This window comes from Balaenoptera musculus, chromosome 3 (assembly GCF_009873245.2).
Source record: "Balaenoptera musculus isolate JJ_BM4_2016_0621 chromosome 3, mBalMus1.pri.v3, whole genome shotgun sequence".
Classification (NCBI taxonomy): domain Eukaryota; kingdom Metazoa; phylum Chordata; class Mammalia; order Artiodactyla; family Balaenopteridae; genus Balaenoptera; species Balaenoptera musculus.
The window spans coordinates 165,964,075-165,977,860 of record NC_045787.1 but is presented as its reverse complement, the minus strand read 5'-3'; the positions used below and the strand labels follow the sequence as shown (position 1 = coordinate 165,977,860).

General features: G+C 47.0%; 1 protein-coding gene across 4 annotated transcripts in view; it reads right to left on the bottom strand.

Annotated features, from left to right (window-relative positions):
* Nucleotides 1–3,752: 3,752 nt before the first annotated feature.
* Nucleotides 3,753–13,786, bottom strand: part of INSR (insulin receptor) — a 132,920-nt gene continuing 122,886 nt past the window's right edge. For all 4 annotated transcript variants that reach the window (XM_036846117.1, XM_036846118.1, XM_036846119.1 and 1 more), the window contains 6 exons: nucleotides 13,524–13,768; nucleotides 12,386–12,496; nucleotides 12,138–12,297; nucleotides 9,743–9,872; nucleotides 9,280–9,414; nucleotides 3,753–6,677 (listed from right to left, as the gene is read on the bottom strand). In XM_036846117.1, coding sequence (XP_036702012.1) covers nucleotides 6,323–6,677; nucleotides 9,280–9,414; nucleotides 9,743–9,872; nucleotides 12,138–12,297; nucleotides 12,386–12,496; nucleotides 13,524–13,768 — 1,136 coding nt within the window. In that variant the 3' untranslated portion in view covers nucleotides 3,753–6,322. The remainder of the gene's footprint in view (nucleotides 6,678–9,279; nucleotides 9,415–9,742; nucleotides 9,873–12,137; nucleotides 12,298–12,385; nucleotides 12,497–13,523; nucleotides 13,769–13,786) is intronic.

Genomic DNA, 13,786 nt, shown 5'->3' with positions numbered 1-13,786 from the left:
TTAAACATATCTTTTTGGGGGGAGGGGGGCGCAATTGAACCCATAACATGCATTTAGGCACAGGGGTCAGGCATTTGTACCCCTGGCCGGTTGTCAGATGTGGCCGCCCCTAGGGAGGGGACATAACCTTGGACCAAGCAGCTCCCTTAAGCTGAGGAAAGTTCTGGCAAAAAGGACTCAGTTGTGAGCCCCCAGCAGACAACCTCCCTGCTAGCTGGAAGAGTGAGCCCCTGGGTTCCAAAGAGATGGCGTGGGCGGTACAGCATGGCATCAACCACGGTGGCCCCCTGTGAGTCTCTGATTGTAACGAGGACTTCTAGAGGTGCCTGGGGTGGAAGATCCTGGGTGAGTCACCTTGAGGACCCAATCCCAGGCAGAACAGTCAGCTTCATGGGGCAGGGGGAGGGGTGAAACCATGCCCCAGGGGATTGGGTCAGCAGCCGTCAAGGAGGTTGGAGATCAACAGCTAGAAAACTTGGATCTCATCACATCTCAGGGTCTAGACCACCCGCCAACCCTGTTATCCCTGATAAGAGTATCACCTCCCTCTTCTGCTGAGTACGAGAGATACCAAAGCTTCCATGTGCTTCCTTTTGCTTGTGTACTAAGCTGGTGACAACTGTTCATCTGTCATGCTGCTCACACTTGAGTCGGAGCCAGGGCCAGGGCCCCAGGGACCCTAAGCTGCATTGTCGTCACTTGGCCACAAGTTTGAGGAGTCTGTGTGGCCCACCTGGGGAAAGAGACCACCCACCCACCTGCTCACCTGAGGCTGAAGCATCCTTGAGATTCTTTCCTGGGGAGGAAAGCATTTTCCCTTTTCCACAAGGCTTCTATTGAATTTCACAAGCCCAGGGAGGCACAATTCAGGCTACCACCTAGCAGTGGCGTCAATTTTTTGGAGGACGGGGAACCTGGAGGGATATGGGGGGTGTGGGAAGGACTCCCTGGAGGGAGCATGGAGGATAAACGTTACTTCATTTGATCCTCACTATGGTCATATGAAGGAAGGTCTATCATCCTCAGTCATAGAAGGGTAAAGTGAGACGTGTGGGCAACTGTTGCAGGATTGACTCTTGGTTCATTCACGCTTCCCCCACCTCCCCGAATTTAAACCCTCAGGCAGTCCTCCCCTCCCCCCATGCTGACTCTGGGGTCATCTATGTGAATTCCTTTGGGCAACAGGACAGTAGCAAACACTGCACTGACCACTCACCCTGGGGGCAGGTCCATGTTCCCAGGATGACATTTACAATACCTTAGCATCTAAGTCTCCAGCATGGTGGAATGCAGCAAGGTCTTGGGGGTCCCCTTGTATTCTTGCAGTGAGCTGCTTAGTATTTGGATCCTGGGGAGGTCTGGGGTCCTTGAGGTAGCAGTAACTTACCAAATAGTATAGAAATAGTTCAATATTTAAAGCATTGGTTCAGCTCTACAGGTGTGTATCAGTGTATCATCAGCCCTGCTGCTAACAATATTTAACCTCCTGCTTCACTGTTATGAAGAACCTGGAGGTTTGTTCCCTCTCAAAACAGATCCCCACAACATCCCGGGAGATTTCCCTTCACCCACCCCATAGTCACAACCCCACCCAGTTCATAGGTCCTCGCTTGGACACCACACAGAAACAAGAGTATTCTCAGATAATTTATTCTGAATTTTCATATAAACAGGTAATTATCCCATATTTTACATGCAGAGCAATTTCGATATTCCAAAAAAAAAAAAAAGAAGGCAAATTCTGTACATGGTGCTACTTGGCTCTCGTAGGAAAACATTGAAAAAATAAGAATTGATCTCTTGGTGGGTTTTGCGTCTCCGAGTTGATTTCTGCATAAGCCGAGGCACATTTGATCCTGCTTGGCTGACGTTGGACGGGAGGTGTCTGCCGCTGATACGCAGGGCCTGGGACCCCCAGGCCCACAAGGTAGAGAGTAAAGAAGCCATTCCTGAATGTGTGTGTGGACACACACGCTTTGGGTTGGGGGAGGCTCTTCCTTTCTTCTCAAACGGGACCGAGAGCCCCAGATCCCTGGTCTGAGTTTTAACAAGGATTTTTAGGGCCCACACCCAGATTAAAACGCGGCTGCAGGCTGGTTCTGGACCTTGGCTGGTATGAGAAGATGACAGCGAGCTCAAAAAGTCATTGTTTCCCTCTGTTTCTGGGAGAGACCCCTAAGGAAACATTCACTTCCAGGCACAGCCTCTGAATGTCCATTGCATTCTCTCATGTCTTTGAAAGGACAAATGCCCATCTGTTCTTTCTATCCAACCTCAACTCTGGCACAAATCAATATTCTGAGGAACATTCCAGAAGATTTTCTGAAGGGACACCATTCTACAGGTATCATTTATATACAATCAGCATGTCCCTGTTCCCCACTCCCAACAAAACCATCATTTCTGAATCGCCTATGTGCCAAGTGGCATCCGAACCCCAAACTTCCACCCGCCACAAAGTAGAAAAAGATTGTCGTTTGGGGGACTACAGCACATCCCATCATGTACCCAGATGGCGAGCATGGGCCAAGCCCTGATGGTCTTCCTGCCCACTGACCAATGTCATGACGGCTACAAATAAACACCTCCCAACCCAACAAGCACATTTCATGGCAGACCACCCACTCTGGTTGGAGAAGAGTGGAAGACCTGCCCATCAGTTAGAGGCAGTCTCCAATGGTCTCGGCGTTGTTGGTGCAGATCTTTGCACCAATTCCCACATTTTCTTTCAGTTGTGTTCAACGTCTATCCAGAGAACCAGCAGCACTTCTTGCTTCTTACTAGCTTAAAAGGACAGAAAATCACCCAGAACAGCTCCCAGAATACAAACATTTCCAGACGTGTGTTTGACATCACTGGTCCAGAGAGAAACAACTATGTGGATTTTGCCACATAAATAAAAAGGGGTTTTAAAATACTGAGACACCTTTCAACATAAACAACAAAAAGTGTCATCCAAAGCTGGCTTTGTTGCTTTTTTTTGTAACCCATCACTACAATCCTCCAGGACATCCATTTCTAGGACTAAAGTTCTGTTGTGACAGAGTCAACACTATCTGATGCAAAAGGAGGTTGTGACCCAAGCCTGCTTCCTCTTTCACTGCAGCAGCAGAGACAGCTAAGTGAAGTTAGGGAACTCCAGTTTACAACGGGCGGGCCCAGCACTCTACAGTACCTCTCCAGGGCAAGTGGAAGAAAGGTGACTCTGCAGGGGTGGTGCCTATAGGTATGGGAAGGGCAGCGAGGTTTGCTGAGTATGACACCACTCCTGCTGGCTCTGCCCAGACTTACACAAGGGTTATCAAAGTGCCCCAAGGTCAAACAGTATCAGCTTGAGGTCAACCGAACCAAAACACAGGGGGGTCCAAGGTTTTGTTGCTAAAAGATGTGTTCAGCATCTTGGTGGGTTTGGGGTTGAGATTTCTCAACATGCTCCCTTCCCACTCAGAGAATAAAAAGAGACTCTGCATTGGGTGTTTGTGTGCGAGGTGCCCATGACAGTGATTTTTTCCACCCCCACCCCCCCAAAAAAGCATCTCAATCTGAAAGGAGTGGAAATAAACCATGGAGAGCCCAGGGCACCTAGGTGCTCACACCAGGGGGATGCCATGGGACCATGGGGACGCTGGCTCTGTACCAAAGCCTGTCTTTGCCCCAACAGGGGAACTTCCCTCACCAAAGAAGGATAACTCAGGACTGCATGCCCCCCCTACGTCAGATACATCGTGATGGCCTGAAACTTGGTTCATTTCAAGGGCCACGGTATCAATGGATGGAACATCAAAAAAAAAAAAAAGGAAGATTAAATTCAGAGGAGAATATTATCAGCCAGAAAAAGGATCTATGCTCACATGAAAGCCATACTTCAGCCCAACTCCCTCCCTCAAAATTCTTACTGGTCCCTGGCGTTCAGAATCAGCTGATACAAATTTTCCCTGATTCAGATCGGATCCAGGCAGAATTCTGAAGTCTCAAAGATGTCCATTATTGAATCACATCCTAACAATACACTGAGGTAGATTGTGCTGGGAAAAAAAAAATCATTACCCCACGTTCACCTGTTTATTTTTCTTTGAAAAAAAAAAATTTACATGCACTCCATTTCTTACGAAAGTGATTTTTTACAGTGATTTTTATATATTAAAATAAATAATTTTCCCCTAATATAAGAAAACCTTTCTGAATTAGAAAAATGTGAAAATTGCTGCTAGTGTACTATATGGCCACTACAAATTTACTACGAAAAGAACAAAATACCTAGATCTACGTGTTTTGTCTTCTTTTTAATTTACGTACAGACCCTCTTTTATGTACAAAATAAATTTGGCGAAAATAATTTCTGTGCTCCTTGTACCCAATCACTGAGGCTCCCCAGAAATAGTCTGACATGCTGTCATTCCTCAAATCATATAAATAAGATAGCCAGAGGCAACTAGGATGTGTGTCTACCTGTGTTCTTCATCAAGAATTGAGAAGGTTCGGAGGTCACCATGGCATCTCTATCCTGTTCTTAAGCCCACAACTCTTAAGAGAAGAAAAGAAGGAAGCAATCAAAAACTTGTGAGAAAATGCACTCAATGGATAACCCATGGGTGATGATCTGGATGAACCAAAGTGATGAGTTCACCGTGGTCTTTATTTGAGCAGCTGTAGTTCTTTCCCCAAAGGGAAGCAACTGTGGCATCACGTTCCTTCGCAAGTTCTTGGTAGTGTGAAGGTCCTTAGCGGTTTCTCCTCCAGACTGTACTCTCTTAGGGACTGCAAGATCGGTAAGTACCTGAGAATTCAGCTCAGGCCCCACACCTGGCCCAGCTGAGGTCACTGGGCGCAAAGCAGCTTCTGGGAAGTCAGCTCTGAGGACAGTCGGATGCCCTGAGGGCGGAGGGGACCAACAGGCACGTCTTCAGATCGCTAGTGTTCTCCAAGTCCCCCTGTGCTGTCCCACTTTGGGATCTGACGGTGCTGTGTTTGCACGATCCCCGTAGGACGTGCACACACAGCTGAGGAAGCTCGAGAGGTACATACATACAGGGAACCAGAAGATGCAAGAGCCACAAGTGTGTTCGAAGGCAGGGCTCAGCTTCCATCCATCAAACACCATCACCCACATGCTCAGCGTGGCCTGATCACGACGTCCAGAAGGCTTAGCAGCTAACGTGGCTTTAGTCCCAGAAAAATGGATGCCTTGAAGACCAAGGAAAGAGGCCACTGGTGCCTGGCTCCGCCTCCCCACACAGGCAGACAAAGCCCCATGCCCTACCCGCCCCCCCGGGAAATGGTCAATAACTTATGAGGCTGATGCTGGAGATTTTTTTTTTTAAATTAAATATGTTACAAATATATTCTCAAAACTCTTCATCATCTCAGTTCTTCTTCTTTTTTTTTTTTTTTTTTTTTTTTTAATGTCCTGGCTTTGTTTGGTCTTGAAAAGATCCATTATCACTCCAAACGACTCCCATGTCTCCTGGAAAACATTTTTCACCAAAGTTAAGGGAGAGAAGACTCCTGAGGCTAAACTTGGGACTGAAGGAGAATCTTGAGGGCACAGTCTCCCAGTAGATAAGAAGGAAGGGAGCGGGGGGGAGCAGATCAGGGGCTCACACACTCCAGAAGAGCAGAACCTTCATGGGCTGACCCCCAAAGCGGCCACTCAGCACGCATGATTTGCACACACACACACGCACGCACACGCACGAGTACACACGTGAGCCACACCCCAGGACTGCAAAACTATATCCAAAGTACAAAAGCAGCAGCTATTGGTCAATTTGAGGAACTGATTTTGTGAAGGAAAAAAAAAAAAAAATCCTTCTGGATGAAAAAAACTTTCCTGAAGCCCACTCTGCAAAGTTTGGAATTCTACTAGGACAGGGTTTTGGGGTTTGTTTTTTGTTTGTTTTTTTTTTTTTTCTTTCTTTCTAACTTTTGTTCCACAAACAAGATTTATGTTTTACACTGTAGCTCAGACACCAGCAAAAAAAAAAAAAAAAAAAAACATTGTAAAAACAGGTGCTTTCTTTCAATCTGCTAGGAAAAAAAAAAAAAGGTAACATCCGGGCTTAAAACCTCGGTGGTCCAAAAGGACAGCAGCCGTGGGAACCCCTTTCCCATCTGGGTTCACAGTTAAGTTCTCAGATGACTAGTCAAATTGGCAATCACACCAATGTGTTTTAAGTCAGAAGAGGAACAGAAATGGATGATAGGTATGATCTCTGAGCTCCGTTTGACACTGCGGCTGAGTCGTGTGAAAATCCTGAGTTTTCTGAAGGCCTTCAAACCAGAGGAAAGTGAACACAGGAACCATTCCCCCGAGCAGGGGCCGTTAGGAAGGATTAGACCGGGGCAGAGTCAGAATGCGTCCGTTTTTCTTGCCCCCGTTCATGTGGGTGTAGGGGATGTGCTCCTCATAGTTTCTCTTTAGCCCCAGCGCGGACCCTCCATCCCGGCCCCCGGCCTCCTCCCTCTGCGCATGTGACGACCGGTCCAGGGGGACACTCTCCATGTCCTCAAATTCCATCTCCAGCTCCTCGCTCTCGGGCACCTTGTTCTCCTCGCTGTGGAAGAAGGAAACTTCGGGGAAACTGGGGTGCAGCTCGTCCTTGAGCAGGTCGACAATCTCCAGGAAGGTCGGCCGCATCTTGGGGTTGAACTGCCAGCACATGCGCATCAGGTCGGTGCTGCAGGACAGAGGGCACGTGGGGGGGTGAGGCGCGGGGCCCCCCGCCAAGCGGCCCCCTCCCCACCCCTCGCCTGTGGCCCACACCCACGGGGACAAGTGCCCGGCACCGGAAAGGCGACAGTCAAGCAGAAACAGCGATTCTAGGGGCGCTGAAAGATGGTTTTCTAAAGAGAGTCAAGGGGGCTGTCTCATCCCCAAACCAGATCCAGAAGGGCCTCTCCTGATGTTGCTACATGCTGAAGACCATGGTTCATCGTGTTTTTTTCTTTTAATTTTTAAATTTGCATTATTTATTTATTTTTATGCTTTTGGCCGCGCCACCCGGCTTGTGGGATCTTTGTTCCCCGACCAGGAATCGAACCCGTGCCCACTGCAGTGGAACCGTGGAGTCCTAACCACTGGACCGCCAGGGAAGTCCCCATCATTTTTTTAAAAATTGAAGTATGACTGATTTACAATGATGTGCTAGTTTCAGGTGTACAGCAAAGTGATTCAGTTATATATATATATATACATATACACACACATATATATAAAAGAATATATATATTCTTTTTAAGATTATTTTCCCTTATAGATTATTACAAAATATTGAGTATAGTTCCCTGTGCTATACAGTAGGTCCTTGTTGTTTATCTATTTTATATATGGTAGTGTGTATCTGTTAATCCCAACCTCCTAATTTATCCCTCCTCCCCCTTTCCCCTTTGGTAACTGTAAGTTTGTTTTCTACGTCTGTGGGTCTGTTTTCTGTCGGTTCCTCACTCTATATGTACATCCCTGCACCTGACGAGGGCAGCTGGGCGGACTGACCCTAGAGGGCCAGTTCTGAGTGGCTGTCCTGCAGGCCCAGCCCCCGCTCTCTGGAGGGTGGGGGGTGGCGGGCGGGTGGAGACTATGACTTTACCTAGGACAGGCCCCGAGGGCTTGGGATTTCCAGTTTACCTCCTCCTTTCCCCACTGTAACTTCTTCTAGGGCAGGGGTTGGCAAACTTCAGCCCTGGACCAAATATGGCCCCCTGAGTGTTTTTGTAAATAAAGTTTTATTGGCACGCAGCCACACCCATCCAATTATCCATCATCCACGGCTGCTTCCAGCTACAAGGCAGAGAGCCACCCAGCCCACAAAGCTGAAAATATTTACACTATGGCCCTTTAGAGAAAAAGTTTGCAGGCCCCCCACCCTAGGGTCTACATGTAACTTCCCTGGTCCTGGAACTACACCTAGCTGCTAATTGGCTTGGCAAGGAAAGGCCCTTCATGAAGAGATGCTTAAAAATATTTTACTCAGAGTTTCTAAGTAACTCTGCTTCATATATATATTTTTTGGCATACGAGGTTTCTTCAAACTACGTTTTCTAAACAGCTATCTTATTCTTTTGAGGATGAAGCATCAAAATGGCCTCCCTCCATGGATTTTTTTCAGGAGGGCAAAGTTTTTTCTTAAGAAACACTGATAAGGGAATTTATATGTAGTAAATGCTTATTGTAGAAAGTTAGAAAACACCCAAAAATATGGAGAAAATACAGCTTGCGCACAACTCTCCTTCAGATATAACCTCTTGTCTTTTCTATCTGGATACATTTGGAAATGTAATTTACACACATTTATTACACTTATTTTAACATAAGCTAATCCACTGAGTTATAAAATATATCATAAGCATCATCTGAAATGTCAATTTCTGTTTTGTATTATTTTATCAATTTACTTGGCAGTTCTCACATTGTTGGATGCTTTGATCATTTCTTTTTTTTTTTTTTTTGAGATTTAAATAACATTGCTGTGAGTAGCTATGACAACAGGGTGATAAGAAAGATTATCTAACCATACCACTGACAGAATTGAATATTAAAACGCTCCCTTCTTTCCTGCCTCCCTCCCTCCCTCCTTCCCTTCCTTCCTTTCTTCCTTCCTTCTATTGCTAGTTTAGGAAGATAGTACTTTCTTTATTTTACTTTACATTTATTGGACTATTATGACGCTGGATAATTTGGTAAGTGTTTAATGATGTGCATTTGGTGTCTGTGTTGTACAGTTGTTCCTACAACAAAAATTTAAGACATATATTGGGAGGGGAATATGTCATACATACTCCTGACAATTTTTTTTTTTTTTTAGTGTTTATGCTCAGTGATTTCTTTTTTCCACTTTTAATGAGATTATAATTGACATATACCACTGTATTATTTTCCTGACAAAAATGTTAAGTGTATAAAGAATAGAGAGTTAAACCTAAGTCTCCACTCCAGCTCCCCAGTTTCCTTCCCAAAGTAACCACTGCTGTGCAATTTCCTATACAACCTTCCAAAAAGATGAAACGCAATAGAGCATACATCTAAAGATATAATACACAAACACAAGCATGTATGTAGACACAATATGCAAACACAAGTGTGCATGCAAAGATGCATCAGGCAAGCACAAGCACACACACAGACATCATAAATGGAATACAAACACAAGTGTGCGTGCAAAGAAAAAAATCTGCAAACACAAAGACATGTAGACACATGATACACAAACATGAGTATCCAGGCAAAAGGGCAAAGACTTTTGAATGAGCACCTCACATGCTGTACCCCATTTCTACACTTACACTCTCTCTGGACAGTTGTCGGGTTGATCCAGATACCCTCCATCCATGACAAATTTTAACACCTGCTCGTTTGATAGGCCTTGGTAAGGCTGTTCCGCCAAGCTGGTAATTTCCCAAAGGACCACGCCAAAGGACCTGCCAATGACAGTCGAGAATAGTAACAAAGAAGCCGTTAAAATACACACAACACACACACACACCCCTTCTTGGTTTTACTAGAACCTGGTTGGCCAGTTCACTAAACAATTCATGCTGCAGCTCAGAAATGCCTATAAGATTAGTGTCCACTGGAATGTCACAGTAGCTGTGCAAGGGTCCCCAGACATGCCATCCCTTCTTTTTCTAGATGGAGAAGCCCTGAGGGAAGGCAGTTTTTAAGTGACCCCTCTTGCACTGGTCATACTAGCAGAGCAACCTGGAATTCAAGTGCAGTGTTCTGTCCACCAACCCACACATGACTCACCACATGTCCGAAGAAGTGGTAAAGACCCCGTCCTTCAGGGATTCGGGTGCCATCCACCGCACGGGGAGCAGACCCTTTCCCCCTTTCCGGTAGTAATCCGTTTCGTAGATGTCTCTGGTCATTCCAAAGTCTGACAACAAACAGTAGTTCACATGTTCTTAGCCTTCCGCCTGTGGCCAGCTGTCTGCCATCTTTTCTGCCCCACCCCTGGTAGAGCCCTCAGATGAAGGCACCTGCCCCAGGTGTGAGCTCACCTGCCTCAGGTGTGTGCTTACCTGGGTCACAGCCAGATCCAGTGAGAATGGATTCTGAGGGTACTCATGGGGATGTGGAGGGAGAGGATGGGCCACCATTTAAAGGGAAAGAAAAAGAACCACCAAGTAGCAAAGAAGTGATGTTCTGACCTGGAGCTTGGGAATGTCACCCTCAGCAATGCCTTCTTCCTACCCATGACCTCACAGGCATCCCAAACTGAACTTTTCACGCTCTGCAACCAACCTACTGTTCGCCACTGGATCTGGTCCCACCACCCACCCAGCTGCCCAGCCAGAAACCCAGTGCTGGGTCTTCCCTTGGCCACCCTCTTTCCTCACACCCCACAGAAAAGACAGTGGCGAGTCCTGCCCCCTCGCCCTCCACATCCCTCTCTGGTCTGTTCCTCTCCACAGCCCTGGACGCCCCCAGGCCCGCCACCGTCTCTCACCTGCAGGACCCTCCCTCCATCCTGACCCTGACAGCCCACTGCCCAAGAGAAGCTACATAAATAGGATCATGTCACTTCCTGCTTCACACTGGCTATGTAGGATAACATCGAGACGACCTACCATGACCGACAAGGACCTTCCCAGTGTGGCTCCTACTTCTCTCCTCAACCTCGCATCTCACACTGCTCTGCTCCCCTCTGCGTTCACCTTATTCACACCACATCAGCCATCCTTCCAACCTCACAGCCTCTGCACGTGCTGTAGCTCCCCCTGAGACGCCATCTCTCAGGGCAACTTCTGACCCTGCAAGTCTTGGTTAAAACGTTGCCTCCTTACAGAGAGAGAGGCCTTTCCTCTCCATCATGGAACTGAACCCTTTACTTCCTTCAGTGCTCTCTTCCCAGTCTCCATCATCTTATTTACATGTCAACTATTTCACTGTTCATCCAGAACAGCTCTGCCCAGTAGAACTTTCTGTGATGATGAACGTGGTCTACATCACACTGTCCAATATTGTTCAAGGTTCCCAGTTCGACTGATGGACTTAATATTTTATTTTACTGAATTTACATGAATGTAAATTAGTTCACTGAATTTTAGTTATTTTATTTTGCTTTACTGAATTAATTAATTAATTAATTTATTTATTTATTTTACTTAATTAATTTCATTTTATTTTACTATATATGGAATCTAAAAAAACAAAAAATTGTTCTGAAGAACCTAGGGGCAGGAAAGGAATAAAGATGCAGACGTAAAGAATGGACTTGAGGACACGGGGAGGGGGAAGGGTAAGCTGGGACGAAGTGAGAGAGTGGCATGGACATATATACACTACCAAATGTAAGATAGATAGCTAGTGGGAAGCAGCTGCATAGCACAGGGAGATCAGCTCGGTGCTTTGTGACCACCTAGAGGGGTGGGATAGGGAGGGTGGGAGGGAGACGCAAGAGGGTGGAGATATGGGGATATCTGTATATGTATTGCTGATTCACTTTGTTATACAGCAGAAACTAACACACCGTTATAAAGCAATTATGCTCCAATAAAGATGTTAAAAAAATTAATTGAAATTATTTTACTGAATTTAAATTAATCTAAATTAGTTTACTGAATTTAAATTATTTAGTTTTACTTAATTTCATTTTATTTCACTGAATTAATTTCATCTTATTTTACTGAATTGAAACTAACTTAAATTAGTTTACTACATTTTAATTATTTTATTTTATTTTACTGAATTTATTTTATTTTACTGAATATATTTTATTTGATTGAATTTATTTTATTTTACTGAATTTAAATTAGCTTAAATCAGTTTACTGAATTTATTTTATTTTACTAAATTTTATTTTATTTTACTGAATTTACATTAAACACAGTGGCCAGTGGCTACTGTGCTGGATGGTGCAAATAAGAACTGCAAGCTGCACAAGAGCAGAAAAATCACGGCGACTCATTCAACCTCGCCCCCGTAACACCTCCTGCAGCGGCTGGCACAAACGCTACTTAAAGAAGTGAACGAGTGAATTAATGAACCAATGCAATTAAATTACAGCATGAGGACTAGGTCCCCGTCCGAACCCTGCCCCTTCCCAATATTAGAAAAGATTGAAGCACTTGCTATAGACAACTCCTCCTGAAATGGGAAGGCCTGGCCCAGACATTTCAAAGCAGAAAGGCAGACGCACCTCCAATTTTGACGGTAAAATCGTGGGCGACCATACAGTTTCGAGCTGCGAGGTCCCGGTGTACAAACTTCTTGGCGTTCAGGTATGCCATCCCGTCGGCGATCTCCGCAGCCATCTGAATCATCTCTTGCAGGGTAGGGGGAGGGCGGCCGGGGTTATTCTAAAGTCGAAACATGGGGTCGTGTTCAGCGACACCAGTGCCCGAGGCCGGCAGCGGGCACCCCGCTGGGCACCTGGAGGCAGCTCACCTCGGCCTCAGGCCGCAGGGAACGGAGGTAGCTCTTCAAGTCCCCGTGAGCCATCAACTCCATCACCACCAGCGTCGGCTGGCCTTTGGATACCACCCCCAGGAGGCGGACCTGTGGAACAAGCATGGGGGGGAGGGGCGGGGGGGGCGGTTCTTGGATGAGGGTCCGTGGCAAGATGTCCACTCACCCGGGTCTCCCTGTCTGGGACCTACATCACACACAGCGCCCTGCTCCTGAGTGGACTGTGGAAAGCCCTGGTCTGCCCGGCTGAAACACCAAGGTCCATGTCTTGTTGGGTTGGGGAGTGGGAGAATTCAGAACTCACAGTCTGGTGGCGGGGGGGAAGCAGACAGACCTGCCCCCACACAGCACAACATGTCAAGGCAAACCCTCGTATCTCTGAACGCAAAGGCCCACTTCCAGGCCTTCGCATAGCTGTTTCCACTGCCTGACCCTCTGTCCCCTCGCCTGAGCTGACTGTCCTCAGCCGATCTGTCCACACGGCTCGGTCCCTACACTCTGAAGTCTTTGCTCAAATATACCTTCGCCACTGCTGCATTCCCAGTTCCCCAACTCTGCCCTCTGCTCCCCTGTTGCCATAGTATCATATCCTTGTGGACAACATCATTAATCTACTGGGTTTAGAGTCTGTCTCCACCCGCGGGATTGAGAGCTCCAGGAGGGCAGACGTCTGCTGCATCCCGGAGAGGAGAATGCAGCTCAGTACAGAGCAGGTGCTCCTGGAATATGCGTGGGGCAAGGATGAAAGGATACAGGCTCAAGGAGAAATGAAGGGACCGTGGTGGGAGCAGAAAGGCAGGGAGAGTCTGTGTTGACTTGGGGGAGCAGGGAAGGGGTGGACCACTGTGTTTAAAGGTTACAAAGGAGCCAGGAAGAGGGAAGAGATGGAAGATTCTGGAAAGCAATGGGACAGTGAAAAGGGTCTTGCTCTGAGTGAGGTGGGAGAGGATGGGATTTGAGAAATGAGAAGGGAAGGGCCACCCTTGTTTTGGATGTTCAGCAGAGTCGGGGCTGGGCAGGAGGTCCACAATAGGACCTCTATTGCTCTATGCAATAGGAGGAAGGACAGGTATTAAAGGAAGACTTTTTCTGCTCCCGGAGCCAACTCGGGACTCACCACGTGGTGGCAGGTGAAGCCCTTCATGACCGAGGCCTCGTTGAGAAATTCGATCCGCTCTCGCAGGCTGGCGGACTCGTTGACCGTCTTCACCGCCACTCGGGTCTCCGCCTCGCCCTTGACAATGTCCCTGGCGTTGCCCTCGTACACCATGCCGAAGGAGCCCTGCCCCAGTTCTCGCAGGAGCGTGATCTTCTCTCGAGGCACCTCCCACTCATCCGGCACGTACACAGAGCAGGGAAACACTACACCTCACTTATCTA